Source organism: Onychomys torridus, chromosome 11 (genome assembly GCF_903995425.1).
Source record: "Onychomys torridus chromosome 11, mOncTor1.1, whole genome shotgun sequence".
Lineage (NCBI taxonomy): Eukaryota > Metazoa > Chordata > Mammalia > Rodentia > Cricetidae > Onychomys > Onychomys torridus.
Window position 1 is genome coordinate 13,071,832 of NC_050453.1, and position 19,963 is coordinate 13,091,794.

Consider the following 19,963-nt stretch of genomic DNA (forward strand, 5'->3'; position numbering starts at 1 on the left):
TCTCTCTCGTTTGCTGCGGGCCCCACTTCTCCCTCCGGTGACCTACTCCTGGCCTGCTCAGGCAGCGCCTGTGGGACCTGGAGTCACAGCCACTGAAGTCACAGCCCCTGGAGCTGGCCCTTCTTTAGACTCCCCCTCACGCCCAACTTTAGCTCCCAGGACCCAGGAAAGAAGGAGGCACGGGTGAGAAGAGGTGGAAACAAGCACAGGACATGAGAGACAAGAGTAGGAGAGACCCAGAGTGTGGGTCTTTCCACAGCCAGTGTGATGGGTGACTGTGCAGGCCCTGGCCTGGGAAGTGCAGGAGAAACCGTTCTTGAGACAGAGACAAAGGGCACAGAAGAGCTAAGACTGGCCTGGGGTGAGCAACTCCTGGATGTCTATCTTACTGAGGGGAAGCCTCTGCCTGGAGGTGCAGCTGTTGCAGGATCAGGGTCCAAGGCTGCTGGGGTGGTGATGCAGACAGTTCCTAGCTCATAAATCCTGGGAACAAATGCCTAGGCCCGCAGCAATCCTGTAGGGCCTCTTGAAGAAGCATTTGGCAGGGGAGAAACTAGGATGTAGAGCGGGGATGGTTCCCCTCAAATAGCTAATATTTGAAGGGAGATGGATGTGGCTCTCCACACTGCCCCGAGGCAACAGGAACCTTACTGTGACTTTACAAACTAAATGTGAGAACAGAAGGAGGTTGTGGGAAGCATAGTCCGCCTCTTGACAGGAAGGCCCTGACCAGCGTCTGGGAACTGATAAGGGATAGCACAGCCAGAGATCACTGGGAATTTCAGAGATGACAGTCAAGAGGTAGCAGGAAGCGACCAGGCAAGAGAAAGCATCCAAAAGAGTCTGATGCCTTGAACGGCTCGTGGACCAGTGTCTGCTTCTGTGTGTCAGATTGACTGCCTCTTGGAAGAAGGGTGCAGATGTGTGAAAGGTGGCTGAGTTCACTGCAGCAGAACCAGGCTCTTGCAGATCCTGCTTCTGGTCCTTGCATAGTGGGAGTTGGCTTCTCAGGGACAGCAGTGCACATCTCTGAACTACAACCCCAGGTGTAATTGCTGGAGTTTCCAGTAAAGTCCCAGAGCTCCCTGAATGAGAAGGACCTGAAAACAGTCTAAGGCCTCACCATTGCTGCCCTGCCCCCAACCTGCATCCACCTTTTCCTGCTCAATGGCATTCCCGAAGCCCGTGCACACACAGGTCTCCCCAGTTTCTGAGGAGTGGGACATTGAATTTCCAGTACCCAGTGCTCCATCAGCTTCTCTGTCTTCAGGTAGCCCAGAGCCTCCTGGAACTATGTCCTCTAACCAGCCATGTGACTTGGCCTGGTGTCTGAGGTGGGGGTTCCTGAAGCACCAGGCAGAGCACAGAAGCCCAACCATCATGGTTTGTCAGTGATGAAAATTTCCTCTCTGGGTCTCCAAGTGACCCCCTCAAAATGCAAGCAAGCCACAAGCGGGAAGCAGGCAGCTATGCTGCCCGTGGGGCACAAACAGTGGGATCTGAGGAATATAAAACAGAGCAGATGGATTTCAGATGGAGTCCCTGCATAGGTATCTACCACATTCTGGGATATGGTTTATACATCCCAATTCAGGCTGCTCAGCCAAGACAGAGCCTAGAGAGAAGCCTGTTACCTGGGCCCACACATCACCTCCCCCTGGAGGGGGAAGAGAATGTCTCCCGGGAGACTTGGAGGCTCACCTGCACCTTTTACAGCTGAGAACTACTCTATATGTGCACATAAATAAAGAATAATAAAAAAAAAAGCCCTCCTGACAAATTTTCACCTGGAGAAGTGGGCTGGTATATTGTAGTATTGTAAGTGACCTTCACCTTGCCTATGACAGGATCCCAATGGCAGTTCAGTGAAGCCAGAAGCCTGATCTCAGAATAGTGCTTCTAAATGCATAGAATAAAAAGCCCCATTCTATTGAAATGATCAAAACAAAGAAATGACAATGTCTGTGCTTCCTTCGTGTCCTAAAAGACCGAGCATAAGAAATAAAATGAGATAAGGACAAAATACCGGGCAGAAGAGATACTTTATATAGCTGTAACAACTGTTCTACGCTATGAAAATGCTAAGTGGCTGGCGCTGACAACCCTGCTTTCCAGCACCTTCATCCCACTGGGAGGAAATAGGTAAGTGAGGGCAAATGGAACTAAGTGTGTAACCTGGAGTTCTTCCATGCTCTTGAATAGTGGCCAATGCGAATATCCTTTAGTAACTCACCCTGTCACACTCGCATCAAACGTTAGTGCTTGTCCCCAGCACCTTTGTTCGAAACAAAAAGGTGAGGGGGTCACAGTGGGACAGAACACGCATGCACAGAGACTGAGAGCGGAAGGAGACGCAGCAAAAAGGAAGAAAAGACCCCGTCGGCGTCAAACTCGCCAACGTCCCACTTCACCCCACTGGGCTGCCCGGAACTGGACTCTGCGGTTTTTCCTGCCTCCGGGGGGGGGGGGGGTGGGGTCTGACCCTATGCTCTCCAGAATCAACAAGCCAGTTTGGTCCTTTGTGCTAGGAGAAGCTTCCCCAGTTGCTCATTAAAAGTAAGCATCCAGACCTAGTGCATTGATTTACTTCGCCCCAGGCCTGGAAGGACATTTCAGATCAGAAGATGTCTTAAGGTTGCTGACACTGCTCTCAATTACTGCCGAGTGCTTATGCTCATCTCTACTCCAGGAGTCCAGGTCCTGCTCCACGGGGGAGTGCTGGCTCGCAGAAGAAAATCAATGCCAGGTCTGCATCCGAGAAGTTTAGGTCATCGCTATCGGGCTTCCGTTTATCTTTAGAGGACATGGAACGTTTCACTCCTTCCCTTTTTGAAACATGAATACCAAATATAAAACTCTATTCGATAAATGCAACAAGGATGAATAAGACATCAATTCCAGAGAGGTGAAGAATAGAGAAAGGTGTCAATAGAGAAAGGGGTGAAGGGAAGTTGGCACACAGACACAAACAAGCACATCAGGTTCACGACTGTGAGAAATCCAAGAGAGAACCAATATATCAATGGTGGGGCGTTTGTGTGCTGGAGGGGGTGGGTTCCTGGTCGTCTTCCCTAATACAAAAGAAAAGATGAGGAGGAAAGAGGGAGAAGAGAAGGAAGAAGAGGGGAGAGAGGTAGGCAAGGAGGGAGGAGGAACGGACAGGGAGGAAGAGAGGGAGGCAGGAAGAAGAAGGAAAGAAAACCATCCAATAGATTAAATTTTTGAATAAACATTGTAATATGTTATTCAGAAAGCCCGCTGGCTTCTCTCTACACTTTGGAAGTCTCTGGTTCCATATTTGTTAAGGGGGGAAAAAGCCCTTCTTCTGAAAGCTGCTTTCAGAATTCATTTTTCAAGGACCAAGGCCTCTGCCCCTGTGAGTGCACCCTTCCTGTAGCATTTGGGGCCATAAGTGACTAAAGACCCGTGAGTCCATTGTCTTTCCACTATCATGGGAACCATGTTGATATTTTCCTCCCCTTGTAAGAGCATAGGCAAGGACTGGATGGATCAGAGGAAGGAAGAGTTAGCCTTTGCCACTGAGCTTACTAGAGACCAGCCATCTCACAGAATCCTAACAGGGGGTACAGTAGGCCAGCCATCTCACAGAATCCTAACAGGGGGTACAGTAGGCCAGCCATCTCACAGAATCCTAATAGAGGATACAGTAGCAGTGAGTGGAGGCATCTTTGTGTGCCTTTCTCCACAGCTATTATCAAAGATCCATTTATGAACTGTTTCTAGAACATTCTTTCATTGTTGAAGATCAAGCCCTAAGACACCTTTATATTTCTTAATGTCCCTACCCAGCTATGTCAGAAAGTTGGGGACAGACAATCAGATAGCCTTCCACAAAACTCTGAAAATCAAGACACATAGACAACTTCAGGATAAAATTTTGTTCTTCGCCTGATCCATTCTGATTGTTGACAATACTGGAAAGCCAGGAGGAAAAGTACATAAAGACTCCAGTTTTGGCTATGACAGTTTTCAAGTACTTTAATAATGACACAGTGACAGAGGGTTTAGGGCAACAGATCAAAGTGCCACAAACACTCTGAACTCTGCTTTACACCATGTCCTGTGGAGCACATAGTCACGATGCCCAGGGATATCATTAACCATTTCTATCCATGGTAATGACTACTTCTGGGGAGATAAGGAACCAAGTGTCAGTTCCCCAGCCACATTACCTGGCTCGTTTAATTATAACTGTGAAAATGGTGGTCAGAACACTCATTAGCTGACCAGGAAGACCCATGTCTGCAGTGATGAGCTGAAAGAGTCTTGGCTGATGACAGATCCAGGGAGAGAATGGGAGCCCCCAGGAAATATGTAGATGAGCATGACAGGGTGATAGATTGGAGGGAAGAAAGAAACCAGGTACCTAGGCTCAGAGGTCAGACATGACTTGGTAGTAGCAAAGCCCAAACAGGACCAGACCCCCTGTCCCCACCCCAGACTCATATATTTATATGTTATACTGTCCTTTTTTTATACCATCTGCCAAGAGCCACTCTTTTGGAAAGTCCTCCTTGTGGCTTTTAGAGTGCTTATAACCCTAACAGTGAGCCAGGCTCCGGACTGGGTTGGCCATAAGGGCTCTTACCCTTCTGTCTGAAGCAAATGGCCCACCATGTGGGTGACAATCCAAACCATCACATCAGAGGCCTCCTATGACATCTATAAAACCAAAGCTACTGGGCAGAATGTGAGGCCAATAGTGGTCAGATTTCCCACCATACACAGCATCTCTTCTGTGGAAGAGAGGACAGCCAACTCAACCAGACTAGCACAGACAGAAGATGGTAGGGAGGTTTTCCAGGAACATTTAGCTCCGTGGATACCAGCTCCACCAATGGCAACCCAGCAGTCTCCGATCCATGAGCCAGTATATTCCCCATTTTCCCTTAGGATAGTTGAGCGTGACATCTAAAGCCAGGCACCAAAGAGTTCTGGCACACAAATGTGACTTGCTGTGTGAAAGCCACTAAGCTCAGTGCCACAGAAGACATCCAGATGCTCTGGAACATGCACTAGCCAAAACGCAGGGACAGAGGAGGAGACACCATAATGGGACACTAGAAGACTAGGCTAGGGACAAAGGAACATTGAGGTACAACAGTGGACTACTGTGATGGCACAAATGGGTGTTCTCATGGAACCATGGAGCACTGTGATGGGATGATGGAGCACTGTGATGGGAGAGTGAAGCACTGTGATGGGAGGGTGGAGCACTGTGATGGGGCAGTGGAGGGTGGAGCACTGTGATGGGGCAGTGGAGCATTGTGATGGGAGGGTGGAGCACTGTGATTAGGCAGTGGAGCACTGTGATGGGATGGTGGAGCACTGTGATGGGATGGTATAGCACTGTGATGGGAGGATGGAACACTGTGATGGGATTGTGGAACACTGTGATGGGATGGTGGAACACTATGATGGGATGGTGGAGCACTGTGGGAAAAGAATGGAGCACTGTAATGGAGGGTGAAACACTGTGATGAGGTGGTAGAGCACTGTGATGGGGCAGTGGAGCACTGTGATGGGACGGTGGAGCACTGTGATGGGATGGTGGAGCACTATGATGGGATTGAGGAACACTGTGATGGGATGGTGGAGCACTATGGGAAAAGAATGGAGTACTATGATGGAATATTATATAAGGAAGGTATAGTGGTGTAATAGAATTTTAAAACACTGTGCTAGTTCATGAGGAGCATTGTACTTTGAGAACAGAGCACTGTTTGGGAACAATAGAGCACTGCTGATGTGAGACAGTGGAACTGTGGTGGACAGTAGAGCACTGTGATGAGACATGGAGCACTCTGATGGGACAGTGGGGTATCATAGAAGGAGAGTACAGCGTTGTGATGGGACAGTAAAACATTGTGATTTGATAGGAGAGCACTGAGATGGCACAGTGGACTATTGTGTCAAGAGAGTGGGGCACTGTGGCAATGTTTTGACATGTAATGGAATTTTCTGATAGTACAGTGGAGCATTGTGATTGGAGTGGATGGTGAAGCGTTATGATGGGACAGTGGAGAATTATATGGAACAGAGCATTGTGATAAGACAGTGGAGTGTTGTGATGAATCAGAAGAGCAAAGCATTGTGAGGGGACAGTGGAGCACCATGATCATAGTGAATCATTGTGAAGGGATAAGAGAGCACTGTGACTTGACAGTGGAAAATTAGGATTGGACAGCTGAACATTTTATGTGACAGGAAAGCATGGTGCTGGGACACTGGAGCACTGCAGCAGAACAATGGAGCACTGTGATGGCAGAGTAGAGCACTGAGGTGGGATAATGGAGCACTGTGACAAGAAAGGAAAGGATTATAGTGGAACAGGGGAGCATGGTGATGAGACAGTGGATAATTGTGATGGGAGGGTGGAACACTGTGATGGGGCAGTGGAGCACTATCATGGGATGATGGAGCACTATCATGGGAGGGTGGAGCATTGTGATGGGGCAGTGGAGCACTATCATGGGATGATGGAGCACTATCATGGGAGTGTGGAGCATTGTGATGGGAGGGTGGAACATTGTGATGGGATGGTGGAACACTGTGATGGGACGGTGGAGCACTGTGATGGGAGGGTGGAGCACTGTGATGGGGCAGTGGAGCACTATGATGGGATGATGGAGCACTATCATGGGAGTGTGGAGCATTGTGATGGGAGGGTGGAGCACTGTGATGGGAGGGTGGAACACTGTGATGGGATGGTGGAGCACTGTGATGGGAGGGTGGAGCACTGTGATGGGGCAGTGGAGCACTATGATGGGATGATGGAGCACTATCATGGGAGTGTGGAGCATTGTGATGGGAGGGTGGAGCACTGTGATGGGAGGGTGGAACACTGTGATAGGATGGTGGAGCACTGTGATGGAAAGGTGGAGCACTGTGATGGGAGGGTGTAGCACTGTGATGGGAGGGTGGAGCATTGTGATGGGGCAGTGGAGCATTGTGATGGAATGGTGGATCACTGCTGGGGATGCTGTGAATGTGTTGCTATGTTTGATTGGTAAATAAAACACTGATTGGTCAATAGCCAGGCAGGAAGTATAGTGTAGGTGGGATAAGGAGAGAGGAGAATTCTGGGAGGTGGAAGGCTGAGTCAGGAAACACTGCCAGTCACTGCCATAAGAAGCATGATATAAGATACCAGTAAGCCCCAAGCCATGTGGCAAGGTATATATTTATAGAAAGAGGTTAATTTAAGATGTAGGAACTAGATAGCAAGAAGCCTGAGCCATTAAGCCAAACAGTTTAAATAATATAAGCATCTGTGTGTTTATTTGGGTCTGAGTGGCTGCAGGACTGGGTGGGACTAGAGATAACTCCAGCTACAAGCACTGTGATGGGAGGGTGGAGCACTGTGGCAGGGCAGTGGAGCACTGTGATGGGAGGGTGGAGCACTGTGATGGGACAGTGGAGCACTGTGATGGGACAGTGGAGCACTGTGATGGGACAGTGGAGCACTGTGATGGGAGGGTGGAGCACTGTGATGGGAGGGTAGAGCACTGGGACAGGGCAGTGGAGCACTTTGATGGGGTAGTGGAGCACTGGTACAGGACAGTGGAGCACTGTGATGGGAGGGTGGAGCACTGGGACAGGGCAGTGGAGCACTGTGATGGGGTAGTGGAGCACTGTGATGGGAGGGTGGAGCACTGTGATGGGAGGGTGGAGCACTGGGACAGGACAGTGGAGCACTGTGATGGGAGGGTGGAGCACTGTGATGGGAGGGTGGAGCACTGGGACAGGGCAGTGGAGCACTGTGATGGGGTAGTGGAGCACTGTGATGGGAGGGTGGAGCACTGTGATGGGAGGGTGGAGCACTATGACGGGACAGTGGAGCACTGTGATGGGAGGGTGGAGCATTGTGATGGGAGGGTGGAGCACTATGACAGGACAGTAGAGCACTGTGATGGGAGGGTGGAGCACTGTGATGGGACAGTGGAGCACTCTGATTGGGTTGATAGAACAATGTGACAGGATGGTGGGGCACTGTGAAGAGAATAGTGAGGCACTAGAGAGAGGTTCGGAACACTGTAATGGGCGTCAGTGGAGGACTGTGTTACAACGCTCAAGTATTGTTTTGAGATACTACAAATTTGTTACATTTTGATTTTTAAATGTGTTTACTGAAATTATGATAAGAATTCCATCAAAAAGATATCACTTTCAGCTGGGTGTTTTGGTACACACCTATAATCCCAATACTCAGCAAGTCTGGGGCAGGAGTACATGTTCCACCTGGCTTGCAGAGTGAGCTTGAGGCTTGTCTATACAACTTAGTGATATTCTATCTTAAAATGAAATTTAAAAGGAGAGAGGGCTGGGGCATAGCTCAGTGATACCACTCCTGCCTGGCATGCCCAAATCTCTGGGTTCAACCCCCAGTACAAGAACAAATAAATGACCTCTTTTTATCATATAAGTCAAATCTTTTGCATTTTTAATTAAAGAAAAAATAATAGACACCCCAGTGCCAACAGTGAGCTACTCTGGAATGCCAACAAAACATTAAGCAGACATTACTCTCTGCCAGTCAAATCAACAAGGACTGTGGCAAGCTTCCTCAGGAAGGTGAGATACACCCAGTGAGGAATCTTTCCTCATAGTTCACGCTGACCCTGGCTCAGACCTCACAGACCATGAGAGTGCCTGTCACTCAGCCACGGTTGTGGTCTCGACTATGAAGCACCTGCTTTTCTACTTACTAGACACCATCTTGATAAACAGGGACCCAGGCCCTCTCTCAGGTACCTGTCCCATCTGTTCAGGTGCTCCACAGTCCCTTTTCTAGCTCTGGTCATTAAACTTGCCACCACGGGGACAGCTCCACTTGTTTTGATGTGAGCAGGGATCAGAGAACCAGTTGGGTTCATTCCCTGCTCTTCCAGCCTGGGTCTCCATCCACCACATCCGTTCTCCATGGTAACGCTCCAGCCCCTTCTGGAAACCCTCGAACCTCCTTGCTTAACAGTAATCAAAGGACAATCCCACCAAGTCAATCAATGAAAAAGCACTCATTAACCGCCTTTCCCAAAGTTAAAAGGTCTCTAACAAGGAGCCATTAAGGGCAGACATTCAAAGTTGTGTTTCCCTGGGCTGTGGGCTAAATTAGGCTGACTGTTTAGCTGGAAGGAAAAGGGCAGCGTGTCCTCACCCAGAGCACACAAAAGGTCAGCACATTCATCCCTCTGGGAGCCTCACACCAGAGCTGGAGAGATGCAGGGCGTGAGTGTCTGGGAGTGAGGCACTTGCGTGTGGCACCCCAATTGTGCCTCCTGCTTTGTAGACACGCTGCCTGAGTTCGAACTAAGCTATTTGCTGGACCCATTAAAGGACAGAACATTAGAAGCATTTAAAATTAAATGCCCTGCAATTTTCCAAGTCGTGATGGTTTCCCACAGGCTGAGGAGAAAGAGGTTTTCCTGGCTGCAACATGGAGAGTAGAGAGGAAGGGCAGAAATAAGAAACAAAAGGTCAAGGGGCTGGTGTGAACAGGCTGTTGCTTATTTTCTTCAAGTAGCACTACCTCTCCCTCCCTTCTGTCCTCCCTTTCTCCTTCTCCTTCTCCTTCTCCTTCTCCTTCTCCTTCTCCTTCTCCTTCTTCTCCTCCTCCTCCTCCTCCTCCTCCTCCTCCTCCTCCTCCTCCTCCTCCTCCTCCTCCTCCTTCTTCTTCTTCTTCTTCTTCTTCTTCTTCTTCTTCTGCTTTCATCTCTAATTTGTGTTTTGTAGCTGCCCACTAACTAGGTGGCAAGGCACTATGGAAGCCTGGCATTTCAAATGAGGATCCCATTGGGCCATAAAACCTATTAAATTTTGTCCATCTTTCTGTAGAAACTTCCATCAGAGAGACTCTGAGGTTAGGAGAGCTGGGGGTCAACAGAGCTAAGCTTTTACGAAGGATAGCCTATGCTTCTTCCTATTTTACAAGATATATACAGTTTAAATATTTTGAAATATTTGAATAATGGAACTGTAGAGCCATGCCGCGTGAAGAGTGGTGTGTGTTTGTTTGTGTTCTGGTGGTGACGGGATTAAACCTAGGGCCTCCTACATGCTAAGCAAGTACTCTACTGCTGAGCCCCAGCCCCAGCCCCAGCCCTGAGAATAGAATTTCTGAATGTTCTCTCAGAGTAAGAAGATGTCGTCACACAAGCTCCCAGTCACACTATTCCTAACAAGCCGATCTTTATTTTTCTTTTAAAGAAACAGGATTAGCAGCTGTTCCTAGTCTGTGTTTAAACAGTTAAGAACTGTTCAAAACTTGAAACATATTCAGGTAAATTTTGCTCCCTAACAATATTCTGTTTTAAAATTTAAAAAAAAGAGAAAAAAAAAGCCCTGTTAGGGATGTTCCTCAGTGGATAGAGAGCTGGCCTAATACACCAGGTCATGGATTCAATCCCTACCATCACCTATAATGGGGTGGTGGGCATGGCACACAAGCTACCCAAACATTGCAGAGATGGAGGGTAGTGGGCGACTTCATGCTCATCCTCTGCGTTAGCCAGTCTGAGCCCCACTCGAGATAAACTTCACCCCCACCAAAGGTAAATTCCTAGGTATATCTCTATGCATATTATCAGCATGGTTAAACCCTGAGGAGGAGCTATTAGAAATTAGTGACTAGACGCTGCCTTGAATGATTCTGTTTGGAAATGAGATACAAGCTTTGTAATCGCCAAGGTGAATTCTAGCTGTTTTGTTAAACTCTGCTCACCAGCAAACTTTACTTATTATTTGGGGGGCTGGGGATTGAACCAGGGCCTCTTGTATTCTAGCGTGACCTCTGCGGTGGAGCTACACCCCAGAGAGCCTGGAACATGCAAAACAGAGATAAAATTATTTCCCCAAACAAACTGCTGCTGGCTTAAAAGGAATGTGAGACATGAAGAAGTGGTGGGTTGGTTTTGTTTTGTTTGTTTGTTCTGTGGGGGCACTTGTTTGCTTGTTCCTTGTTCGTCTGTTTGGAGTTTCATGCTGAACCCAGGACCTCACCTGGGTTTTTTTGTTTTGTTTTGTTTTTTTTGTTTTTTTGTTTTTTGTTTTTTGTTTGTTTTTTTTGTTTGTTTTGTTTTTTTCCGGAGCTGAGGACTGAACCCAGGGCCTTGTGCTTGCTAGCAAGCGCTCTACCACTGAGCTAAATCCCCAACCCCCTCACCCTGGTTTTGTACCCTTTCCTCACCCGCCTAAAAGGAGGTTCTTGATTCCAGGATCTCAGGCCTGGTTAAGAATGCTTGCCTGGAGAGAGAAGATTGTGTTTTCTTTCTAATGATGGAGGCATCTCCTCTGCTGTAATCACTCAGACAGGGTCATTCCACGGGAAGCTCTGCCTGCTTAAGGACAGCTGTGGAAAACAGCACAGGTTTTCTACTACAGCTCTGTACTCCTGGCACTTCACTCTGTCTCAAAAGGAATTCAATGAGCTACCAGAAATCCGCTGGCTGAGGAAAGCCAGAATGTAGTCGCAACATGAGAGCCACCGTGAAGCATGCAGTCGCAGAAACAGAAGCCCGTGTGTGCGTCATTTGGTTGGCCGTGTCTAACAGCTAAGTCTGGTGTTGCTCATTGCTCACACTCACCCTCAATAAACAGGACTCAACCCGGTGACTCACCTAGATCCCCTTGGCGGATGTCTGTGCGTGTGGCTCCATCAACAATAAACTGAGGGTTGAGACACAATTCCTGAAAGAAGTTTAGGAGAAAACACAAGTCAGAGGGCACCGTTTCACGTTGGAGGCAACGTAAGTAAAAAGCGCAGTGCAGCGTTCAGACCTGGAAGAAGCCTAGCGCCTTGTCTACTGCTCTATATGCACGCTTTTCCTCCTCTTTGAGACCAGAGGAGGGAGGACATCAGAGCCACACAGCTGCTGGTCAGCTGGAGCCCAGAGCCCCTGTAATGACCAGGATTTTGATTACTTTGCACACTGGGTGTGTGTGTGTGTGTGTGTGTGTGTGTGTGTGTGTGTGTGTGTGTGTAGCTATGTGGGCATGAAAAGGCTTCAGGGTGGGGTGTAGTAAGAGAAAGGCAGAGGCTGAGATGCTAATACAATGAGATATGACCTTGCCCATTTGGACAACATCCCTCTTTACACAGAGAGCCACTTAGAGGGCTGTTTGGCAATGCATGCTGTGGGCATTCCTTAAACACATGACTGAGCAACAGGATCTTGTAGCTGATCTGATCCTGAAGGTGTCAGGAAGGAAGTCAGGGACCAAGGACAAGGTGTCAAGGAAGTACCATTTCCAGACAGGGAAACTCAGATCTGATAAGGTCGTATGCCTGCCTATATCTGCCATTTACCAGCTTCCACTTGGCATCTGCTCACACATGACATCACCCTAGACTGGAAGGAGGGACCAGGTGGCATTCATTCAACCTTTTTCTTTTGTTTACCCAGAAAGGACCTACTGGGCCCCATTCTGGGTCTTATGGTATCACAGCAGTCAGGAGAGATGGGAGGATGGTAAAGTGAAGGAATAAAAAGAGAAAAATCGAGCTGACATTATTGGGAAACAGAGTAAGGAGGGGGGAAGTGCATATTAAAAGTCCAGGGAGAATTCTGGCTGACCTACTGGTACCATGTACAGTTCCACTATTTGGGGGTCTGTGGTAAGGCAGACAGCATGGTAAGAATGTGTTGTAGAAGAGGCCTGATCACTTCTTGCCAGCTAAGAAGAAAAAAGAGAGGGAGAGAAGAGCCCAGGGTCTTAATCCCTCCTTCAGAGGACCACACTCAGTGACTGTTCCCTCTGCTAGCTACCTGTCAACTGTCCCAGCACCACATACCCCAGTAGTGCTAAGGGGTGGGCATTCCTGGGAAGACAAGATGCAATCCCTAGTTTCTCTCTCGTGTATGAGTGTCATGTACCTTTTACATCTTTTATAAAACAGAGTTTTTAAGTTTCATTAACAGCGCCATGAATCATTCAGTCAGTCCTCCAGCTGTGTGTGTGTGGCGGGGGGGGGGGGGGGGGGGGGGGGGGGGGGGTGTGTGCTGGGATTTTTGTTCCATTTTGTTTTAATCTTCTGCAGTCTCTAGTGGCAAGTGGAAAGAGGCCACTAGGCCAGAGGGATGGCTCTTTGGGTAAAAGCATCTGCCGCCAAGCATGACAGCCTGAGTTCAATCCTTCGGCCTTCACAAGTGATGAGACACTTGTACACACACACACACATGCACACACCATATATACACACCACCACCCCTACACCATACACACACCACCCACTCACACCATACACATACACCACACACACACACTATACACACATACCACATACACACACACCACATATATATACACCACACACATACACATCACATACACACACAAAAAAACACACACACAACACACACACACACACACACACACACACACACAAAACACTATGTTAAATATAAATGCTGAAGCTACGATCTGCTTTCAGGTGTTCAAGAGCTCCCATCCTCTAGACCATTATTTCCTGACAACTAAAAGGTGGAGGAATTTGAAAAACTAATTAAAAAATAACAGATTGGAAAAAGCTTTTAATTTAAATTGTGTCTTAAAAAGAAGGAGATAACTTCAAGGCAGAAGGGAAGGAAGTATTGACTAGGGGTTTGAAAGACTCTTTCCTTAAACGATTTTTTTAAATCTAACCATCCCTGCTACTATTATTCTGCTAAAGGGACATAGTGGCAAACTGTCCCCTAAGCTTGTATCTCCACACCAGAGAATCTTGCAGCAGGGTCACAACTGGTCAAAGTGCAGAGACTGCACGTCATTGGAGCGCTCAACTATAAATGTGACAACGATATCACTCTTCCCTCCCTCAAGACTCAGGGATCATCTGAGAAGAGGGGTCAGAACAATTGTATGAGCCAGTGGTTGGGGAGGACCAGAGCAAAACAGTGTCTTCTGGACGTGACGGGACCACAGCACTCACTAACTTGTGATAGTGGGACAGGGTGGGAAGGTGGAAGGTAGGGTCTAGAAGAAGTTAGAGGGAGAAGTGGAGGTAAATATGAGCAAGATCCACTGTAAGTATATATGAAATTCTCAAAGAATTAATAAAAGTGGTTTTTTAGTTCATTCATCCATCACTCCCATGAAATCTACCTTCTTCACAGCTCCATCAAACAGATTCTCCTACATCACCAGTAACCCCGGAATGAGCATTGTCTACCCCGTCTTGCTAGCTGCTCCTTAACATCTGCTACCATTGGCTCGCTCTCCCTCCAAAAGCCTTTCTCTTTGGTGTGTGTCTTTACTAGCTCTTGAGTGTCACAGCTCTCAATACGCTGTTCTGGTTTCCTCTGTGGACTCCTGTTTTCTCACTCTAGGAATTAGGAATCTAGGAACCCTTGGACTTGGTCCTCAGCCTCAATTCCAGCCCCATGTCATTATCGGTTGTATCCTCCTGAGCAGAGTTGCTGGGGAAATCATTCAAAACTGGTGCTTTCAAGGTGACCCCTGTCCTTTCTGCTCAATTCCCTGTCACACTATCCATGTGATAGAAGCAGTCAATAAGTAACAGACAATAAGTCTGTCAAGCTCTGCTTCAGTCTTAGGTTTGGGTAAGAAGAGAGAATGTTGGCAGAGGCTGCAGTTGAAAACACTACCTGATGGTAAGGAGATAGACTGTTCATCTTAATATGTTATTCACTAATCATGATGCAATATGTTCCCACCCAGAAAAACAATTAGCCATGACTGATATGTTACATGGATCCTTCAAGGCCACAGAAAGTCCTTACTTCACAAACTCACGGGGAGATAAAGTCTCTGCAGGACACAAGAACTTGCCGTATGCTTTCTGCCCAATTAAACCTCAAAACGGAGATGAGTAAACAGGCAGCTGGAGAGATTTAAAAGATGGAGACCCTACAGAAAGGCGGGCCCCCTTCTGCCTACATTTTTGGACTGCTATTTTTTTCCTATTTAGCACCAGTCACGTGTGTTCAGGATGATGCTTCCTGGCCATCAAATAATGACCTTAACCACTCCTTAACACAAACTACCCAAGTCTTGCACCAGCCCTGGAAAAATGGAAAGACAGGAAACAGTTGTCCTTATTTCCTGTAAGGAACTCAAGCTAGGAAGTGCTGTAAAGGCCCACACTCTCAGAAGTGGTGGCTACTCAGAAACATGGCTCTCCAAGACAGTGTAACTGGTAGACTTGGTTTGGCATTTGAGGGGCTCTGAACGATCCTGTCAAGAAGCCCAATGAGACACCAATCTCGCTCCATCACCACATCACTCAGCCTAGCACTTCTGACCCTCCAGGATCTGGTCACTGGATGTTTCCAGCTTTGCCTGTTTCCCACCTTGTTTTTATCTGCTCTAATGACCATGGACCACTGCCTTCTCTGAACACTCTTGCTCTTCCATAGTCCAGCACCTTGGCTCATGCCTATGCCTTCCTCTTGATCTCCCCTATGACCTCTTTCTCCATCAATCCCAGCCTAGTTGTCTTTTATAATTTTTCCATCCAATTCCACAGTCAAGCTCCACTGCTCCCCCCACCCAGCACCCATGCACTTTGTTCATTGAATAGTTTTCTCTCTTGACAGTCTGTCATATAAGACCATCTAGAGACAACTTACTTTCTACACATTTACATATCCTTTCATCCAGATTTCCTCATAACCAAAGGAGGCGGATAATACTATTGTTCTCACTTCAAGGCTGAGGAAATGGGGCCTCAGAGAAGTTAGTAACTCATCCACAGTCACTTAGCTAGTGAGTGATAGGCAAGGGACCAGAACCTTGACCACCTGACACCCAAGGCCATGTTCTTCTCCACCCCAGTGTCTCTCAGCTCTCTGCCTATTCTCTGTCCCTCCTTAACTAATCAAAGCTCCTCAGGACAAATGCACAGTAAATCATGACTGAATTGGAAACTCCAGAGCCACTAATCCAAGAGGTAGCAGCTGGAGAAAGAATGGAAGCTGGAAACTGAGCCTGCTGCCATCCATTACCCTCCCCACAAAATAACCCCTCCATGTGTCTCTCCACTGGGGTCCTTATTATGTGCCCAGCATGACTTCACTCCTGACTCCATATTTCTTCTTCAGATCAATAAACTGCTTAATTGTCTGGGGGGAGGGCCAGAACATGACACTTCAACAAGAAAAGAATATTGACCAGGCTGCACTAAGTCCATCCACACTGGACATTATGCACATCATAGGGGCTTAGGATGGACACTGAGCCCAGATGGTGAGGCAAGGAGCTAAGAGCACTCGGAATCAGCGTGGCCAGCTACTGTCTCTATGGGCGTGCTGCTGATCTTGCCCCACATAAACAGAAAAGCCCTAGGGGAGTTCAACCTCCCAACAGAAAGTTCTTCTTGCGAATGCAGGTCTGACCTTACAACCTTCAGCTAGACAAATGTGTTTTCCATTCCTCAGAACAAGAGTCTAGTTGGATCTTCTACTTAGGAGCTTAAGAATAAGCAGAAACAACAGCCATGCTCCTCCTGGTTGTATATCCAAAAGAATCACAGTCAGCTAAGAGAGTGACACCTGAAAACCCATGTTTATTGTAGCACTAGTCACAATAGCCATGTTATAGAATCAGTCAGGGTACCCATCTGCAGATGAATGAACAACAAAAAATACTGTATATTTATGCAGGGGATGTGTGTGTGTGTGTATGTGTGTGTGTGTGTGTGTGTGTGTGTGTGTGTGTGTGTGTACAATGGAGTATCATTCACTATAAAGGAAACAAAAACCATGTCATTTGTAGGAAAATGAACAGGCGAATAAATCATCATTGTAAATAAAATGAGCCCAACTCACAAAGAAATAATACACATTTTCTCTTGTATGTAGAGCTTGGGGAAGTGAAGAAGTAAAAGGATGCCTTTCAGGATGTGGACAAGAAAATAAAACACCTTAATTTGTAGAATTACTAGATTTAAAGAAAATTGACAGTTCCCAAACTAAACAAAGAGTTATCCTCAAAAGTAGCAAGTCAAACAAAGAAATAAAAAGCAAACAGAACCATTGAAAAATGGACAAAGAGCTTGAACAGGCATTTCTCTAAAGGATACATCAATGATCTATAAGCACAAAGATGAAAAGATACAGCATCCATAATCATCAGGAAAATGCAAATCAAGACCACAGCATGACCACACCCACACCCTTTAGGATGGCTTCTACCTCTCCTCTCCACTCTCCAGCCCTGATGGAACCTTTCATGACCTTCAGTAACCCTATGCCCCTCAGCAGTGATGTTATCACAGTTTGCCTATAGTTGACTGCACCTAACCTGGGTTTGTTCCCCCATGTGCTGGCCTGGGGGAACTATGCAGTCCTGAGTACCATGCATTCTGTGCATCTTACCTGCTGGGCAATTACCCTCCGAGATTAATTTCTAGTTCACATAACAACAGCAGTGCCATTTTAAAGGCAGAAATACTAAAGCTCAGAGAGATTAAGCCATCTGCTCAAGGCCACATTGGCAAAGCCACTGCAGAGACCTACCTTGTCCAGCTCCAAACCTGTATATGTTCTTCCTTAGAAATAATTTTAGAAAGCAAGGTGGAGTCAGAACTATAGAATCTGAAAATAAAATCCATCACTGTCACTTACTTCAACACTTGACCAGATGGGGCAGCCCTCCACCCTGTGTGACATTCAACCGTGCCTTACCATGGGTCGCTTCCATATAACGCCTTGCGTTTGGGGGGATCTGGGTCCAAGGTCCTTGTAGCCCAAAGCTGATGGACATGCTGGGAACTCTGGATCTTTAAATAGGACCCCTGAGTTCAAGCATTGTTTTCTCAGGGTCTCAAAGTCTTGGCCCAAATACTTCACAGCATTCTGGTTAGAGCCAAGACCCTCAGCAGCTGCACGTTGCTTGGATACTCCAGCTGCCAGGGCTGCCATAGCCTGGCTGTGAGTTCTGTAGGATGGACAGGAAAGAAGGGCTTCTGTGTCCTCTCAGACATCTGCCCTATAAGACAGCATGCAGGGAGGTGGGGCATGTAAACTTTTCACCTGAGGGAGGCCCTGCTCCAAAGGGACATGAGTCATAAACAGGATCAAATATGTACCCAAGGTGCAGGTAAATCTGCCCCACCTTCTCCTGCTGTTCACAAACTATTCAGAGGCCATAGGTGGAGGATATCAGAAATCACCAGAAGCTGGATAGGGCAGGGGCTGGGTCCTCCCCAAGAGCCTCTGCGAAGAGTGGCCTTGCCCATGCCTTGGTTTTAGTCCAGTGGAAATAACTTAGAACTGTGAGCCTCCAGAACATAAAAAGGATAGCCCTGTGTTCTTTTTCTTTTTAATGCATATAGTGCTTTGCCTGCATGTATGCCTGTGCTCTACAGGTGTGCTGTGTCCTTGGAAGCCAGAAGAGGGTGTCAGAGTCCCAGAACTGGAGTTACAGACAGCTTTAGCTTCCATGTGGGTGCTAGGAATCAAACCCAGATCCTTCAGAAAAGCAGCCAGTGCTCTTAATCCCTGAGCCATTTCTCCAGTCCTAACTTCTGCTCTTTATAGTAACTGCATGTGTTTTTATTTGTTACAGAAAACACAGGCAACTAATACAGTGTGACAAGATTCTCTGGACCTCTTACTTACGACACAGGCTCTCTAACAGCCTGAACCATCGCCACCATCTCGGAGGGAGTTCTGGGGGCTGTAAGATACCTCAGTAGGTAGAGGACTTGCCACACAAGCAGGAGAATCTACATTCAGGGGTAGAGATGGAATGATAAGAAATCCAAGGCCATCCTGGGCTACATATTGAATTCAAAGCCAGCCTGGGCTGCATGAGCCCCTGTCTCCAAAATAAAATAAAATAAAATATAAAATAATCATAGTTTGGTAGATCTAGGGTAAGATGCAAGAACCTACAGACTTTAGACCATTACCCCTCAGATGATTCTAACACAAGGGTTCACACTAGACTCTGAACCAGATGGTCTCTGAGACTTGCAACTGTTTACCTTCATACTGATGGTAAGCCATGTGTTCAGCCCTGTGCTCGGTAATTCTGAGCAAGCAGAAAGCACATTCACCTCTCCATACATGAAAAGAAAATAACTTGGTTTCTAAGGAGTCAGCAGAAATACAAGGTCAGATTGACCTTCAGAGGCTCAAGTCAGTTATCTGAAGGATTTGATTCTTCTTATGCCTTGGGAGTCCCCTTTATTCCCTCAAAATTTCTTTTCCTTTGAATCAAGACTCACTCACTGTTCGGCTCATTGAGCATTCACAGTCAAATTTTCACCCATGCACAAAGTTGACCCAGTCTTTCTTTAAAACAGAACCCCAGCTTCATCCTATCCCTTGAAGTTGCCTGGAACACTGAAGATTCTAGAAGCCCAGCTTATTAGTAGGGTAGTGAGGGGAAGGGCTTATTCTTATTTCCAACTCTGTCATCTAATTATCTGAAGTCGACGATGAGTCACAGGAACAATGTGGCCATTTCAAACCCAGATCTGACCATCACCAGCAAGCGTGGAAGGGAATGGGGCTTCTGTGTGGCTAGTGGGCATCCAAGCACACTGGCCCTGTTGACTTTGCGCCTGTCTCCATGTCTCTCCATCCTCCATGTTCTCCCCTAGATGGCTTGCTTTCTGCTTGTGGGATGGCATGCTTGCTCCTCCTCAGGGCTCTGCACATGCTGTTCCTGCCAACTGAAATGTTCTTCTGCTCTGCCCACTGCTCATCCTTCAGACCTGTGTTTTCTCCAACCCCATCCCTCAAATTGAGCCATGCCCCCTCTTACACTATCAGATGAGTATGCCCAGCACAGACTCCTGCAATCAGTAAATTAAAGCCCCTCTGCCCCATCAGGCTGGTTTTACTTGTCATTCAATCCCTCGATCCTAGGACACTCCCAGAAACTTAGGTAAATGTCCATTACATGAAGAAACAACCACATATCAAGATGTCCAGTATCTGAATAGATCTAAACCAGATATAACAGACCTGGCAAG

At 47.2% G+C, this 19,963-nt stretch overlaps 1 protein-coding gene across 1 annotated transcript in view; it reads right to left on the reverse strand.

Moving 5' to 3' along the window:
* Nucleotides 1–17,900, reverse strand: part of Capn8 (calpain 8) — a 75,743-nt gene extending 57,843 nt beyond the window's left edge. Inside the window, exons 1-2 of the mRNA XM_036202513.1 lie at nucleotides 17,664–17,900; nucleotides 11,637–11,706 (exon numbers count right to left, since the gene is read on the reverse strand). Coding sequence (XP_036058406.1) covers nucleotides 11,637–11,706; nucleotides 17,664–17,900 — 307 coding nt within the window. The remainder of the gene's footprint in view (nucleotides 1–11,636; nucleotides 11,707–17,663) is intronic.
* Nucleotides 17,901–19,963: the final 2,063 nt, after the last annotated feature.